The following is a 14,457-nucleotide window of genomic DNA, read 5'->3' as shown; positions in this document are numbered from 1 at the left end:
GTCTAAGCCACTGATTTCCAACACCGGGTCTCCGCAGGGCTGCGTTCTCTCACCGCTATTGTTCATTCTGTATACTGACAGCTGTAGGTCCAGTAGAGAGGGCAGCTTTTTGGTAAAATTTTCAGATGACACAGCTCTCCTGTCTCTCCTGCAGGGGGCAGAGTCTGACCATGGCTGCGCCCTCCCTAACTTTGTCCAATGGTGTGATGACAATTTTTTAGATCTTAATGTAGCTAAGACAAAAGAACTAGTTATAGATTATAGGAAAAGCAATCCTGCCCCCATAGCAAGTGTGGTACATGGTGAAGAGGTCCAACTAGTGGACTCCTATAAATATCTAGGCACTTACTTTGATAACCAACTCAAGTTTGATGTGAACACTGACTCTCTTGTTAAGCGGGGCCAACAAAGGATCCATCTGCTGAGGAAGATCAGCTCTTTTAATCTGTCAACACCTATCATGCAGTCTGTTTATCTGTCCTACATTGAGAGCTTGATCACCTTTTCATTTATTTGCTGGTTCAAGGGCCTATCCATAAAGGATAGGAACAGCCTGAACCACATTGTGTAGGTCTGCTCCAAAATCATTGGAAATAGGCAATATAATTTAAATGATCTCTGGGAGAAACGGGTGGTTCAGAAAGCCAAAAGAATCATAGGCTTAGGCACGGACCACATTTTGGCCAAGGAGTTCTCCAGATATGCCAACTCTTTCATTCCATCTGCCATCAGCCTATTGAACAGAGGTAGCCTTAATTGAGGTTTTTTTTTTTTTTTTTCTCTCTTTTTTGACCTTTGACTTTTTGACTTTATGGGATAATATTGTATGGTCCCTGCAGCCCAGACAGTATGGTCCCTGCAGCCCAGAATTTGCACTGAGCGCCTATTTGCCCTTTTGCACATGTAATGTTAGAATGTGTTTTAGTGGGTTGTCTACCCAGTTGTTTATTGTTGTATGTATTTTATGTTGCTGTAGAAACCGAATTGCCCCTCGGGGACTAATAAACAATCTGAATCTGAAATGCAAATTTATCCTAACTATTTTTGTATGTTCGTCTTTTCATTTTTGGTGTTAAATACTTTGTAGTTTTGAAATGTAAAGATAATCAAGCAAATTCACCATCATTTCAAGGTAGTCTAATCATTCTTTATCTGGTCTGTTTTGTTTTGTTTTTATTTATTTGATTCGGACAATGCACATTAATCAACAAATCAGCAAAAATCTTCAATATAAATATGCTGGAGTTAGCACAGTTGCTAAATTTCATCCGTTGTCCTAAGGCAGGTGTCATAAAAACATACAGACAATACACCAATACACCAATACACCATGACAAATAGATAAAACATGTAGAAATCTTACACAAAAAGTATGTCCCGATTCACATTAAAAGTCCATATACAAAATAGAAAAGACAAAAAGGTTACCCGTGAGAGCAGGTCTGGCTTGTTATTAACCACTGTTTAAGGGTCTTTTTAAAGGTGGTGTAATTGTCACAGTTTCTAATATGAGCTGGCAGAGTGTTCCATGACTGTGTTCCTCTGATGGACACCACCATTTGGCCAAATTTAGTCCTGCGCCGTAGTTCATCACAGTCTTCTCTAGTCAGTGTTCTGGTGTTTACTCTGGAAGATTCTGAAGTCCTGTAATGGTGGATGGGCTAGACCTTTCAAAACTTTAAAGATGAGACAAGCATCCAAAAACAACTGGTAGCTATCAAAGTCCAAGATTTTGTACTTAGGTTTTTTGTCTAGAGTTTTAAGTGTTCTCTTGAAGAGAGACTTGATTGATTTTAAAGTACTCTCAGATGTATGTGCCCATGTGTGTAACAGTAGGAAATGTGAGTAAATATCATTGCATGCATATAGGTCTTTGTTGACTCCATAGTCAGGAAAGGTCTTATATGTTTGAAATTTGATAAATTAAATTGTATTTGTGACTTCTTTAACAAGCTGCTTAAAATTAAGATTAGAATCAAAGATTACCCCGAGGTACTTAAAGTGTTCAACCACATCAAGTCTCTCTCCACCCACCATGACTGATGGTTGCTGTCCCTCTGTTGGCTGTCAGGAGAAAAACATACAGATGTTTTTTTTTTGTTTGTTTGTTGTTTTTTTTGTATTCAAATGTAGAAAACGGTTTTGCAGCCAATGGGACACTGGCACCATGGCTCCTGGGAGTATTGCAGCCGCTTCTTGGATTGAGTTGGTATGACAGTATAATACAGTGTCGTCAGCATATAGTTGCATCTTTATATTTCTACAGACATCTGGTAGGTTATTGACATATAGGCTGAGTAAAACAGGGCTCAGTATTGAGCCCTGTGGTACTCCAGCAGAACAAGTGAGGTATGGAGATAACGAATCACCAATTTGAACTGCCTGTTTTCTGTCCAACAGGTATGATTTCATCCAGCACAGGGCGCTATTTGAGAAGTTGAAGTGAGTTAATTTACCAATAAGAAAATCATGATTAATGGTGTCAAAACCACGCTTTAAATCAAGACATACAGAAGCTAAAAAGCCACCCTGATTCAACAAGCTCTTTAAGTTTTCTAGGAAATTTTCTAGGTAGCTGTCTCTGTTGAATGAAATTTCCTGAATCCAAACTGCATTGGATGAAACTGCATTTCTCTGCTACTTTATTATTATGGGTAAAATACTTATTGGCCGATAGTTCTCAGATTTTGTCTTGACCCTAGCCTTAGAGACTGGGGTGACCCTAGCAATCTTCCATGTTGATGGTACCGTTCCCTGTTTTATAGATAGATTTACAAGATGTGCAATTAGGTCAGCAAGAGCCTCTTTATGGGTCTTTAAAAAGTCATTAGTAAGACCAAATGTATCTCTGGCCTTTGAACTTTTTATGGATGAAATTATTTTTTATTACCTCAGGGACAGATATTTCTTCTATGCTAAATATTGGTTTACTTGCATCAACAGGATTGTGAGGAATGTGTGAGCATTTGAGGTGCCAATGAAAAATCTATTGAGATAATTCACAATAATGTCTAGATTGTCAGTTAGCTCTTCATTTACCTGGAGCTGTAGATCACTAAGATAGTTAGACTTGCCCCGTCTCAGTAACTTATTTAGATTGTTCCATATTAGCTTTCCATTACCATTTGTTCCTTTTATCGTCTCGATATAGAACTCTGCTTTCGAATTACAGGTCATCCTCGAGACTTTGTTTTGTAGTGATGTAAAGATTTGTCTGTCACTTGTAGTTCTTGTTTTTAGAGATTGCTTTAGAGCGTTATCTCTATTTTTCATTAATCTATATTTCATTAATTCACCACTCTGTATGTGCAGCCTGTGATGGGGGAAATTTCCTTGTTATGGTATATAATCCGTGTGGTGCTGTTTTTGATGTTAATGTTTTTTTCTGTCCCAGAACCAAAATTCCCCCTAACAACAACAAAAAATAAACAATCAGTAAATCTCCTGAACTCAAGACTCACCTCTAACCCAAAGGCCACAATGCCAGCATACTGTAAGGCCACAATGCCAGCATACTGTAAAATCATCATCGCCATACCCAAGTGTGTGAAATAAAACTTGGAATGTGCTCTAATTTCATTTGAACAACAGATTTCCCGAGCATTTATATGGGCTACACAAACTTCAATCTACGTGATAAAAATTAATCCATGGACCACCAAAGTAACGTTTGACTGTTTAATTAAATCAACTTAAAATTACTCTGGCACGGTTGGAGGGGGTGTGCTCCAGTATGGTACGGGCGCTCATGCAGGAGCACATGCACGTCCTCCTGCTTCCGCAAAATCCTCCTGCTTCCGGCAGACCTGACTGGGTGGCCACGCACACCGTGCGGTGCTGGCCGGCACCGAGCAGGCATCGCTCCCCCAAAATTTCACAATGTTTCCAGCCAGGGGAGCTCATGTCACCACCAGGGGAGTTGTGCTCCCCTTTGCTCCCCCTTATTTCGCACACTGGTTATGTCAATATTCATGACAGTTTGACTTAGCTGGGGAAAATTCCCGAAAATTCCCTGGAAATTCATTATAATGTAACATGTTTGCATGCATATCTGCTTATAACAAACCAAAATGTTTATTATGTATATATGTATATGACCAGGTGAATGCAGTGAATATAAATTCCCGAAAATTCCCCCAAAATTTCCGTTTATTCACGTTAATTCCCGTTAATTTCCGTTAATTTCCGAAAATTCCCATGGACATTTTCCAACTTTGAAAATTCCAGGAATTTTGCAACACTAGTCGTAAACAGTGAAAAAAACAAAAGAGACCAGATCAAACACGGCGACTTTGGTCTCCATAGTGCACTGATCAGTTAAAGAAACCAATAAATAATTAAATAGAAATAAAAGGGGAGACTAAACTAAAAAAAAAAAGGGAAAAAAAGTTCAAAGTAAACGGGAGCTGCTGCAACAAGCTGCCACTAGAGCGGCATCATTTTGTCATTAGTGATTGATTGATTCAGTGTAAGATGCTGTGCATATTAATCTTTCATATAGGAAGAATACTAAAAGAATGGAGTGAAAACTTTATGAATTCCCTTGATACTGAAATCTGGTGTGAGATGGATTTAGGCCAGCTTGTGTTTGTCAGGTGTGTTTACCTACATGTATAAAAGTTCAGCAGCTGCTTCACTCTGACTCAGTGGGGTGGGGTGGGGGGTTACAGCTGTCTACAGACCTTCCTCCTTCTGCTGTGTCTCAGATTGTGAGGTAACTTGCATGTGATATGACTGATTTATGTTTGTGTTGAACACTGGATGTTTATGTTAATGATCTCATATCAACATGTAGATCTTATGACAAGTAAACACATCTCCAGTATGATTCCTGATGATCGCCTAGCACACGATTTTGCCTTTGCTCTCCAGTTTTCTTTCATTGCTTCTGTGTTGTTAAAAGAAATACTCGTTTCTTCCATATAGAACAAGAAACAGAGAAAAAGTCATAACTGATTGTAAAAAGTATTAGGTATGTTTTCTGTAAAATCTGATGAATGACACAATAACAAAAGCTAAAATTTTGAGTTCTTACTTTTTCAAGAGTTGTACTCTCAGATAATCAAACAGATCAGTCCACCTTGTGTTCCATCACTGTGGCTATGGAAAACTCAACACAAGTTGTGTCATTTGTGTTGACTATGTATGGGAACATAGGAAACTTCAAGTACCTGTATTTTATTCTGGCAATGCTGTTTTACATATTTGTAATTTTTGTCAATGCAGTTGTAATTGTCATTATTTATGTGGACAGAAATCTGCATGAGCCCATGTATCTAATCCTCTGTGGTTTGCTGACAAATGAAATATGTGGTAGTACATGTTTGCTGCCTTGTTTAATGGCACAAATATTATCTGACATACATGAAATTTCTGTCTTTTACTGTCACATACAAATATTTTGTATTCATGCATATGCAGGTATTGAATATGCAGTTTTAACAGTCATGGCATATGACAGATATGTGTGTATCTGTAAGCCTTTACATTATAATGTGATCATAACCAAAAGAAAAATACAACAAGTTATTGTAGCTGTCTGGATATATATTTTTGTGGAAGTTGGAGTTTTGTTGTCTTTCACCATTCGTTTAAAACTTTGTGGAAATATTATCAACCAGGTTTTTTGTAGCAACCATCTTGTAGCCAAACTTTCTTGTTCATCACACAGAGAAATGTCACATATTCATGATCTAGTGTTTGGCCTTTTTTCACTGTTGCTGTCCCTACAGGTTTTATTTCATTCACATATATAAAGATCCTGGCTGTGTGTTTAAATTCTTCTAAAGACACCAAACAAAAAGCTGTCAGTACCTGCACTCCACATCTTGTTTCACTTCTCAACTTTAGTTTTGGCTGTTTTTATGACTTAATCACTCAGAGAATTGATCTGAGTTTTGTTCCTTATCCACTGCATGGGATTTCATCTATGTACATTTTGATATGTCAGCCCCTTTTAAGTCCCATCATGTACGGTCTCAAACTGTCAAAAATTAGACATGCATGTCAAAACTTTGTGGCATCAAAAATGTTATAATGTTGTATTGTCTTGCACTTTAAAATCTGTAGTGTATTGTTTGGTAATGTCAATAAAATGCAAAAAACTGTCAGGGGTGTGAGTATACTGTTCATGAGTGAGGTGATGGCAGTTGTGTCAGTTCCAAAATCTTTATATCAGTTCATTCTCAGAAGATGAAAGTTGAATGCAATGATACTCTTCTCTGTTTTGGTGTTAAATACTCAGTAGTTTTGAAATGCAAAGGTAATCAGGCAAATGCAACATCTTTTAAAGGTGGCCTAATCATTCTTTAGCTGGACTGTTCACCACTCTTTATGTGCAGCCTGTGACAGGGGGTCACATGCTGACACTGGCTTGTTTTAAGAGGTGAATAACCAAAAACTTTGAAAACCACTGAGCTAATCAGATAAAGACAACCATTGTATTTCACATCTCAGAGTTTGTAGTAATTAACTGTCAGTCTGACAAGAGCTGTAGGTTAAAGATACTTGATCTTGAGGCAAACTACCGTTAAATTTCAAGATGAATCCTCATGGCAGTGGTATAATCTATTTTAGCATGGTCCGTTTGCATCTCATGAGCTCTGGCTGCTAAAGAAAGAGGTGTCTGAAGGGCAGAGGGCCTCTCTCCTAAGCAGAAACGTGTTTTTTGCTTTCAGAAGTTAGGGAAATTTCCTTGTTATAATATGTTATTTAGTATAGATCCTCCGCAAACTGACGCAGACTTTACTTAAACACTTTATTTAGAGGGAACAACGTGTTGAACCTGAAGATGGCTCCTTGCCACTGTTCAGCATTTGTCTGATGAGGGTCTGAGGACCGAAACGCCACTACAATAAATATTCAATGCTAGTTATTTAGGGCTCTAGTTTCCCGGCGCAGTGCGGGGTGGCGCAGTGAGGCGAACCCGGCGCAGCGCGGGGTGGCGCAGTGAGGCGAACCCCGCGCAGAGCTAGTTTCGACCGGCGAAACGGCAGAGGCGGACAGTGTCCAAGTTTCGCAGGCGGAGGTTCGCCGAGATGGGAGTGGCGGCGCAGCGGGGGGAGGTGCCGACAGATTCGGCTTGGCGCAGTGACAGTTTGGTGCCAAAAGGCTTCGCCGAGGTGCGCCAAAAGCTCGCCATCTGAAACCACGTCTACTTTCAGCGCAAGGCGGAGCAGAGCCGGCGCAGTGGAAGTTTGGCTGCCTGGCGCACATCACCAAAACCTCACGATCAGCACAAACGGTGCCAATCTCCTTTGATCTGACATCAGCTGTCACGGGACAGTTGATATGGAGATATATGTATGTGCTGATTGTGATCGTAGCATTGAATAGTGTTTTTTTCTGTATTTATTGCATCGTTCATGTGCCTGACATTCTGGGAGCCTGCCTGTGAGGTTTTGGTGACGTGTCCGCACTGCTCGCCGATCTCCGCTCCGCGCCTGTCTCCTGAGTTCCGCTCCGCCTGCGGCAGTAGACCTCCATGTCAGCTGTGTAAACTTTCATTACGCCTTCACGCAGCGCATTTTAAAGGCAAGGACAGGGGCTCATTTGATTGGTTACATGTGAATCGGCTGTGTCAAACCCACTCCACGCCTTCTTTCCTCCCCTCCGCCGGTAGGAGGGACGGCGGAGTACTTGCGCCACCGAGAACGGCGTGCCAAACTTGGAAAATCCGCCTGGCCACACCCAGTTGGCGAAGCGCATCTGCGCTACGCCCCTGCCTCGCCTGGTCTGCGAAACTAGAGCCCTTAGTGTGTGGGATTCCTTCTCCTTTTACACTAGAGTCGGGACCCACTGCTCCCAGTCCGACGCACCTAAAAAAACGGATGTGCGGAGACACCTCTCCACAACGGACAGGAGTGCAACTGTTGGGTAGTTGCTGATAGAGGATTTGGGTCTTTTTTATATTGACGGCCAGACCAAGCTTCTTGTATGCCTTGGCAACGGCATCCAGGATGCATTGTAGGTCCTCTGCTGAAAGGGCCACAAGGGCATTGTCATCGGCATACTGCAGCTCCATGATGGATATGGTGGTGGTTCGACCTTTGGCCCTGAATTGTTTTATGTTCAGAAGCTGCCCATCAGTCCTGTACACAAGTTGGATTCCCTGTTGTAGATATTTGCCTGTGAGATGGAGAATGGCAGTAATGAAGATTGAGAACAGATGTTGTGACAATGACACGGCCCTGCTTGACTCCAGTGACAACCCTGAAGGGCTCTTTTTCGTCTCCATTGACACTGATTGCTGTGGCCAACATGTCGCCATGTAGCAGTCTCAGTACCCGGATGTATTTGTCTGGGCATACAATTTTTGCCAGAACCAGCCAGAAAGCCTGACACTCCCCTGAATTAAAGGCTTTTGTGAGGTCTATGAAGGCCATCTATAGTGGTAGATTTTGTTTGAAATGCCAAGGTAGTTTCCACAGGCTGCCTTGTCTCCCTTCTTGAAAATGGAGACAATTGGGGCGTCTCTGAGTTGTCCAGGGATTTTCTCCTCTTTCCATATTTTGAGGAGCAGGGCATGGATGTGGTTAAGGAGATGTGGCCCACCTGCCTTCAGGACCTCTGCTGGGATGCCTTTAGGTCCGGCAGCCATGTTGTTCTTGAGCTTCATTCTGGCATCTTGCACCTCTTCCAGGCTGGGGGGTGCTCCCATGCTCTCAATTGTGGGTTCTTGAGGGAGTTGGTCAAGGGCCTCCATGTCGGTGGTGGTGTCCCTTTTCAGTAGCTCCTTCTAGTGCTCTTTCCATCTGTTTTTCATGGACTCATTGACCTTCAGCAGCGTCAGCCCATCTTTTGAGTGGAGAGGGGTTAGGCAGCGGTAGGTAGGGCTATACGTAGCAGCAAAGAAGCCCCTGGTGTCTCCAGAGTCTGCAAGCTGCTGTATCTTCAGAGCCTTCTTTTTCTACCACTGGTTTTTCAAATTTCAGGTCGGTGACATGCCGTAATGATTTTCAGTTCCAGGGGAAATTTCTGTTACATAATTGTATAAAAATAAGTTTAATATTGTATATTTTTATTAATCTCACATCATTTTCCCTCCACATTATTCATGTTTGCATGAAAAATACAAAATTGGCAGACTTTTACAGCATTTAAGTGGTAAATGTCATGCGGTAAAACGGGAGTCACTTAATTTCAAAAAAGACAACTGTTTTTAAAATTATTAAAAAATTTTAAAAATCATCAACTTTTGTATTTGGCATATTTTTTAAAATGTATAGAAAGGCTCTGCAAAGTAGCAAAAGGATATATCTTTAAGAAATTTCATTAATATCTAAATCACTTTGGTCCGCAAAGACAGATTTCCCTCAATGTCATGTGGTAAAACAAAGATTGGAAGCCATTTTGAACTTTAGAAATATGACTCATGTCATGTGACCTGTGATGACATCGCTCAGAGGACCCCTGAAGACCACCGGAGTTGGAGGTAAGTTCAAAAATGTGCTCCTATATTTAAGTTATTATCACCTCTTCCAGGTGTCATACAAAGTGTCACAGATTTGAGTGTCATGCGGTCAAACATCAAAAAAGTGTTAAGTTATAGATTTAAAAAAATATTGATTTTCACATAAACTTTAAAGTTTATTGGTCAAGGTCAGTGTAGGCAATAGGTGGCCATGCAACTGCCTGTTAGGAATGAAAATGGTGAAATCCGTTATGCGGACAAACAAAATATGTCATTTGGGCAAAAGGTTTTACCATATGACATGCTATTTTACCACGACACAGAGGATTAAAACTGAATTATCTGTTTCTTTCTCTCATTTCTCTCATGGCCGTCACTCTCATTTTACAAACTTTGCACACTCCATCTTTCCGTCTAGTTTGTTAAAGCCAAAGTGAATCTATGTTTTTGCCTTCAAAGACAACAGGACAGGCTGAATCTCTTTCTCCTCCATGTTTGTTGTTTACCTTCATGTGCTTACTGCACATGTGCACATCCGAGAACGCGCTGTGTGGTGACGTCATGACGCCCAAGCTGGTTTACGGAAATGGAGTGCGACAGCCAGCAGAGTTGTTTTTTTCCGAAGTTGTTGTTGGTGGGGGGTGTCATCCAGCCGTTCAATGTTTAACCTTAGTTGGCTCTGCAGATGGACATAATGGAGCGAATGAGGCTGTGGTCTGTCCAGCAGTCATCTGCACTAGTCATCGCTCTGGTGTTTAGATTTTAGTTTAGGGCGATTTTTGGTGCAGACGATGACATAGTTGATGAGGTGCCATAGTTTCGAGCAAGGATGCAGCCAAGATGTTTCAAATTTGTGCTTTTGGCAGAAAAGTGTGTTGGTGATGACGAGGTTATGTTCAGAGCACTTTCTTAGCTGCAGTATGCCGTTGGAATTGGTGTTTCCGACTCCCTCTCTTCCCATTGTGCCTCTCCACAGGTTGTGGTTCCGTCCAACTCTGGCATTAAAATGTCCCAGGAGGATTAGCTTGTCCTCCTTGGGGACTTTGGTCAGGATGTTGTCCAGGTCAGCACAGAAGGCCTCCTTAACTTCATCTTGTGCATCAAGCGTTGGCGCATAAGCGCAAACAACAGTGGCATGTGGTTATAAACCTTTGCTTGAAAATCAGCAGGAGCCAGGAGGAGCCAGGTCAAACCAACCAACAGAAACTCTTCTCTCATCCACCAGCGTCGGTGGATGTGTAGTGTAGTTAAATTCGCAAGCAAGACTTTTGAACTTGCAAGCAAAGAGGACTGATTTTCAAGCAAAGGTTTATAACTTGAAAGCAAAGAGGGATGATTTATAAGCAAAACTTGGTCGTATGTTTTTACTTACAAATATTAGTTTTGATTGAAGTTGAAGAAATATGCTCTCAATTCTTTTTTTTTTTTTTTCCAACTGCAACCTGTTCTGTTTCGATCTCAAAAAAAAATTTTTTTGATTGCCACTTTCTCTCTTTTGCTCTCAAATCTCTTTTTTGGTTTCAAATCTATTCTATTTGATTGAATAATAAAGAAACAAAATTCTCTCCATATATATCCCATGGATATTCAAAACTACAGAGGCTGCAAGGCTGGGGCTAGGCTAAAGGCTAAGCTAGTGGACAAACTGAGGCATTTAAATTTGATGAGCTGTCTGCACTGCGCAACCAGCGGATTTTCCGAGAGAGCAGCTTGTACATCTTCACGGCTCATGGCTAACCTCACTTATACCGGATGCTAGTGTGGACCTGCGGGGGTTTACTGCAGTGAGAGCCGACAGAGACACAAAAGCGTGTGGAAAAAGCAAAGGTGGGGGACAAATCATGTACATCGACAACCGCTGGTGTAATTAGTGTTTTACCTTCCCGAATTTCTGTATGGGCCTAAATGAGTTCCTCCTCTTCCTCCTCTTCACCCATTCACCGCTGCAGCTTCATTCAAAGTGTCTCTGAAATGTTGCATTCTTCAGATAAACAGATCCAAATTTCAGATCAGTGGTGGGGGTTCCTCTGTGGCTACAGTGAGCACTGTGTCCACAGAAAACGTTCATTCAATACAGCTCACCTTGTAGCTGACAGTCTGTAGCTTCACCTTATTTTCAGATTGGAGCTCAGAGACAAAATAATCCAAGTAATCCAACAGGAGCCTTATGAGAGACAAACGTATCCCTCATTTCCATTCCAAAATGCTTTTTTTCTGTTTTTTTCTCAGGTTTTGCACAAGCCATCTACCTTGTAACCTATTTTAACATGATTTTTAGCATTTAATGGTCAGCAGTGTTTTTCATATATTGACTAGAGGAATCATTGACCACACCACCATTTTCAAGTTCGCAAGCAAAACATAGCCTACATGAAATCCTTAATTATAATGGGATAGGTACCTGGGATAGGTACTTTTAAAGTGTGATGAGGTGGAAATGCAGACATGCAACAGCATAGGGTACTCAATTTGCCCTGGGAAACTTTTTTTTTTTTTTTTTTTTTTTTTTTGCTTTAAATTGATTGCTGTTTATTGTTAAATAGAATGTGTTGATACAGATTGTTTTAACAGGGTCATATGGTTTGTCTTCCATATTTTTGATACAGTTTTGTTTGAAAGTGATTTTGTGATGCTATCCAGGATAATGCTTGTGAGTTGTTTTTTTTTTTTTTTTTTTTTACTAATTCAGTTTTCAAATGTTCAGTGATTGATTCAGTGTAGGATGATGTGCATATTAATCATTCATATAGGTAGAATACTAAAAGAATGGAGTGAAAACTTTTTATGAATTCCCTTGATACTGAAATCTGCTGTCAGATGGATTTAGGCCAGCTTGTGTTTGTCAGGTGTGTTTACCTACATGTATAAAAGTTCAGCAGCTGCTTCAGTCTGACTCAGTGGGGTGGGGGTGGGGGGGTTACAGCTGTCTGCGGGCCTTCCTCCTTCTGCCGTGTCTCAGATTGTGAGGTAACTTGCATGTGATATGACTGATTTATGTTTGTGTTGAAAGCTGGATGTTTATGTTAATGATCTCATATCAGCATGTAGATCTTATGACAAGTAAACACATCTCCAGTATGATTCCTGATGATCGCCTTGTACACATGACTTTGCTCTCCAGGTTTCTTTCATTGCTTCTGTTTTGTTAAAGGAAACACTCACGTTTCTTCCATATAGAACAAGACACATAGAAAAAATCATAATTGATTATAAAAAGTACCAGGTATGTTTCCTGTACAATCTGATGAATTACAGAATATCCACAGCTAAAATTTTGAGTTCTTACTTTTATAAGAGTTATAGTCTCAGATCAAACAAATCAGTCCACCTTGTGTTTCATCACTGTGGCTATGGAAAACTCAACAGAGGTTGTGTCATTTGTGTTGACTATGTATGGGAACATAGGAAACTTCAAGTACCTGTATTTCATTCTGGCAATGCTGTTTTACATATTAGTGATTTTTGTCAATGCAGTTGTAATTGCCATTATTTATGTGGACAGAAATCTGCATGAGCCCATGTATCTAATCCTCTGTGGTTTGCTGGCTAATGAAATATATGGTAGTACAAGTTTGCTGCCTTGTTTAATGGCACAAATATTATCTGACACACATGAAATTTCTGTCTCTTACTGTTTCATACAAATATTTTGTATTCATACATATGCAGGTATTGAATATGCAATTTTAACAGTCATGGCTTATGACAGATATGTGTGTATCTGTAAGCCTTTACATTATAATGTGATCATAACAAAAAGAAAAGTACAACAAGTTATTGTAGCTGTCTGGATATGTATTTTTGTGGAAGTTGGAGTTTTGTTGTCTTTCACCATTCGTTTAAAACTTTGTGGAAATATTATCCACAAAGTTTTTTGTAGCAACCATCTTGTATCCCAACTTTCTTGTTCATCAAATAGAGAAATGTCACATATTAATGATCTAGTGTTTTGCCTTGTTTTCTCTGTTGTCATCCCTACAAGTTTCATTTTATTCACATATATAAAGATCCTGGGTGTGTGTTTAAATTCTTCTAAAGAGACCAAACAAAAAGCTGTCAGTACCTGCACTCCACATCTTGTTGCACTTCTCAACTTTGGTTTTGGTGGTTTTTATGAGTTAATCACTCCAAATTTTGATATGACTTTTCTTCCATATGCAGTGCGTGTGATTTCATGTGTGTACATTTTGGTATGTCAGCCCCTTTTAAGTCCCATCATGTACGGTCTCAAACTGTCAAAAATTAGACATGCATGTAAAAACTTTGTGGCATCAAAAATGTTATAATGTCGTATTGTTTTTCACATTAAAATCTGTCGTTTATTGTTTGGTAATGTCAATAAAATGCAAAAAACTGTCAGTGTGAGTATACTTTTTATGAGTGAGGTGATGGCAGTTGTGTCTTTATATCAGTTCTTTCTCAGAAGATGAAAGTTGAATGCAATGATTGGCTTGGAGTTTTGCGCAACTTGTTTTGTTTCAAGTAAAAATGTAGCTGTGATGCTTTCTATGTGCTCTGTCCTGAGGAGGACACATTATGTAGTCACAGTGTATATCATCATACTGTCATCACCATACATTATCCACTGAAGAACAATTACAGCTACAAGAAAACACTTTTATTTAACTGCTAAGATTTAGAACATTTCAGCATTCATCAAAACTCAGGCTTCAAGGAAGGTCAAGTAAAATGGCAAAAAAAAAAAAAAAAAAAAAAAAAAATCCCTAATAATGAAGTCATAACTACATGTAATTTGAGTATCATCATATTGTATATTGTTCACTGAAGAATATTTTCAGTAGCTCTTTATCACTCTTTTGGCCTATCCAGTGGTTAGCAACCTTGTTGATATTAGAAAATTTTCAGAGGTGCAAGATGATTTAGATTATTAAGGCCAAAGGAAAATAATTTGAAATGCAAAATTATCATAACTATTTTCGTATGTTACTCTTCTCTGTTTTGGTGTTAAAAAGTTTTGAAATGCAAAGATAATCAAGCAAATGCAACATCTTTTAAAAGGTAGCCTAATCATTCTTTAGCTGGAC

The 14,457-nt window shown here is 39.8% G+C and overlaps 1 protein-coding gene and 1 pseudogene across 1 annotated transcript; both read left to right on the top strand.

The window, feature by feature from the left end:
• Window positions 1–5,102: 5,102 nt before the first annotated feature.
• Window positions 5,103–6,037, top strand: LOC115379522 (olfactory receptor 4K1-like; annotated as a pseudogene).
• A 6,725-nt stretch (window positions 6,038–12,762) lies between these two features.
• Window positions 12,763–13,698, top strand: LOC115379521 (olfactory receptor 51L1-like). The gene has a single exon (XM_030080228.1). It carries the CDS (start codon window positions 12,763–12,765, stop codon window positions 13,696–13,698), a length of 936 nt encoding a protein of 311 aa, XP_029936088.1.
• The last annotated feature ends 759 nt before the right edge of the window (window positions 13,699–14,457 follow it).

Source organism: Myripristis murdjan, chromosome 21 (genome assembly GCF_902150065.1).
Source record: "Myripristis murdjan chromosome 21, fMyrMur1.1, whole genome shotgun sequence".
Classification (NCBI taxonomy): Eukaryota; Metazoa; Chordata; class Actinopteri; order Holocentriformes; family Holocentridae; genus Myripristis; species Myripristis murdjan.
The sequence above is the reverse complement of the archived record's forward strand: the minus strand, read 5'-3'. Positions and strand labels throughout refer to the sequence as shown.

Bases quoted from the DNA above. Each gene is read 5' to 3' on its own strand.
- LOC115379521 (XM_030080228.1), top strand. From the start codon at position 12,763: ATGGAAAACTCAACAGAGGTTGTGTCATTTGTGTTGACTATGTATGGG.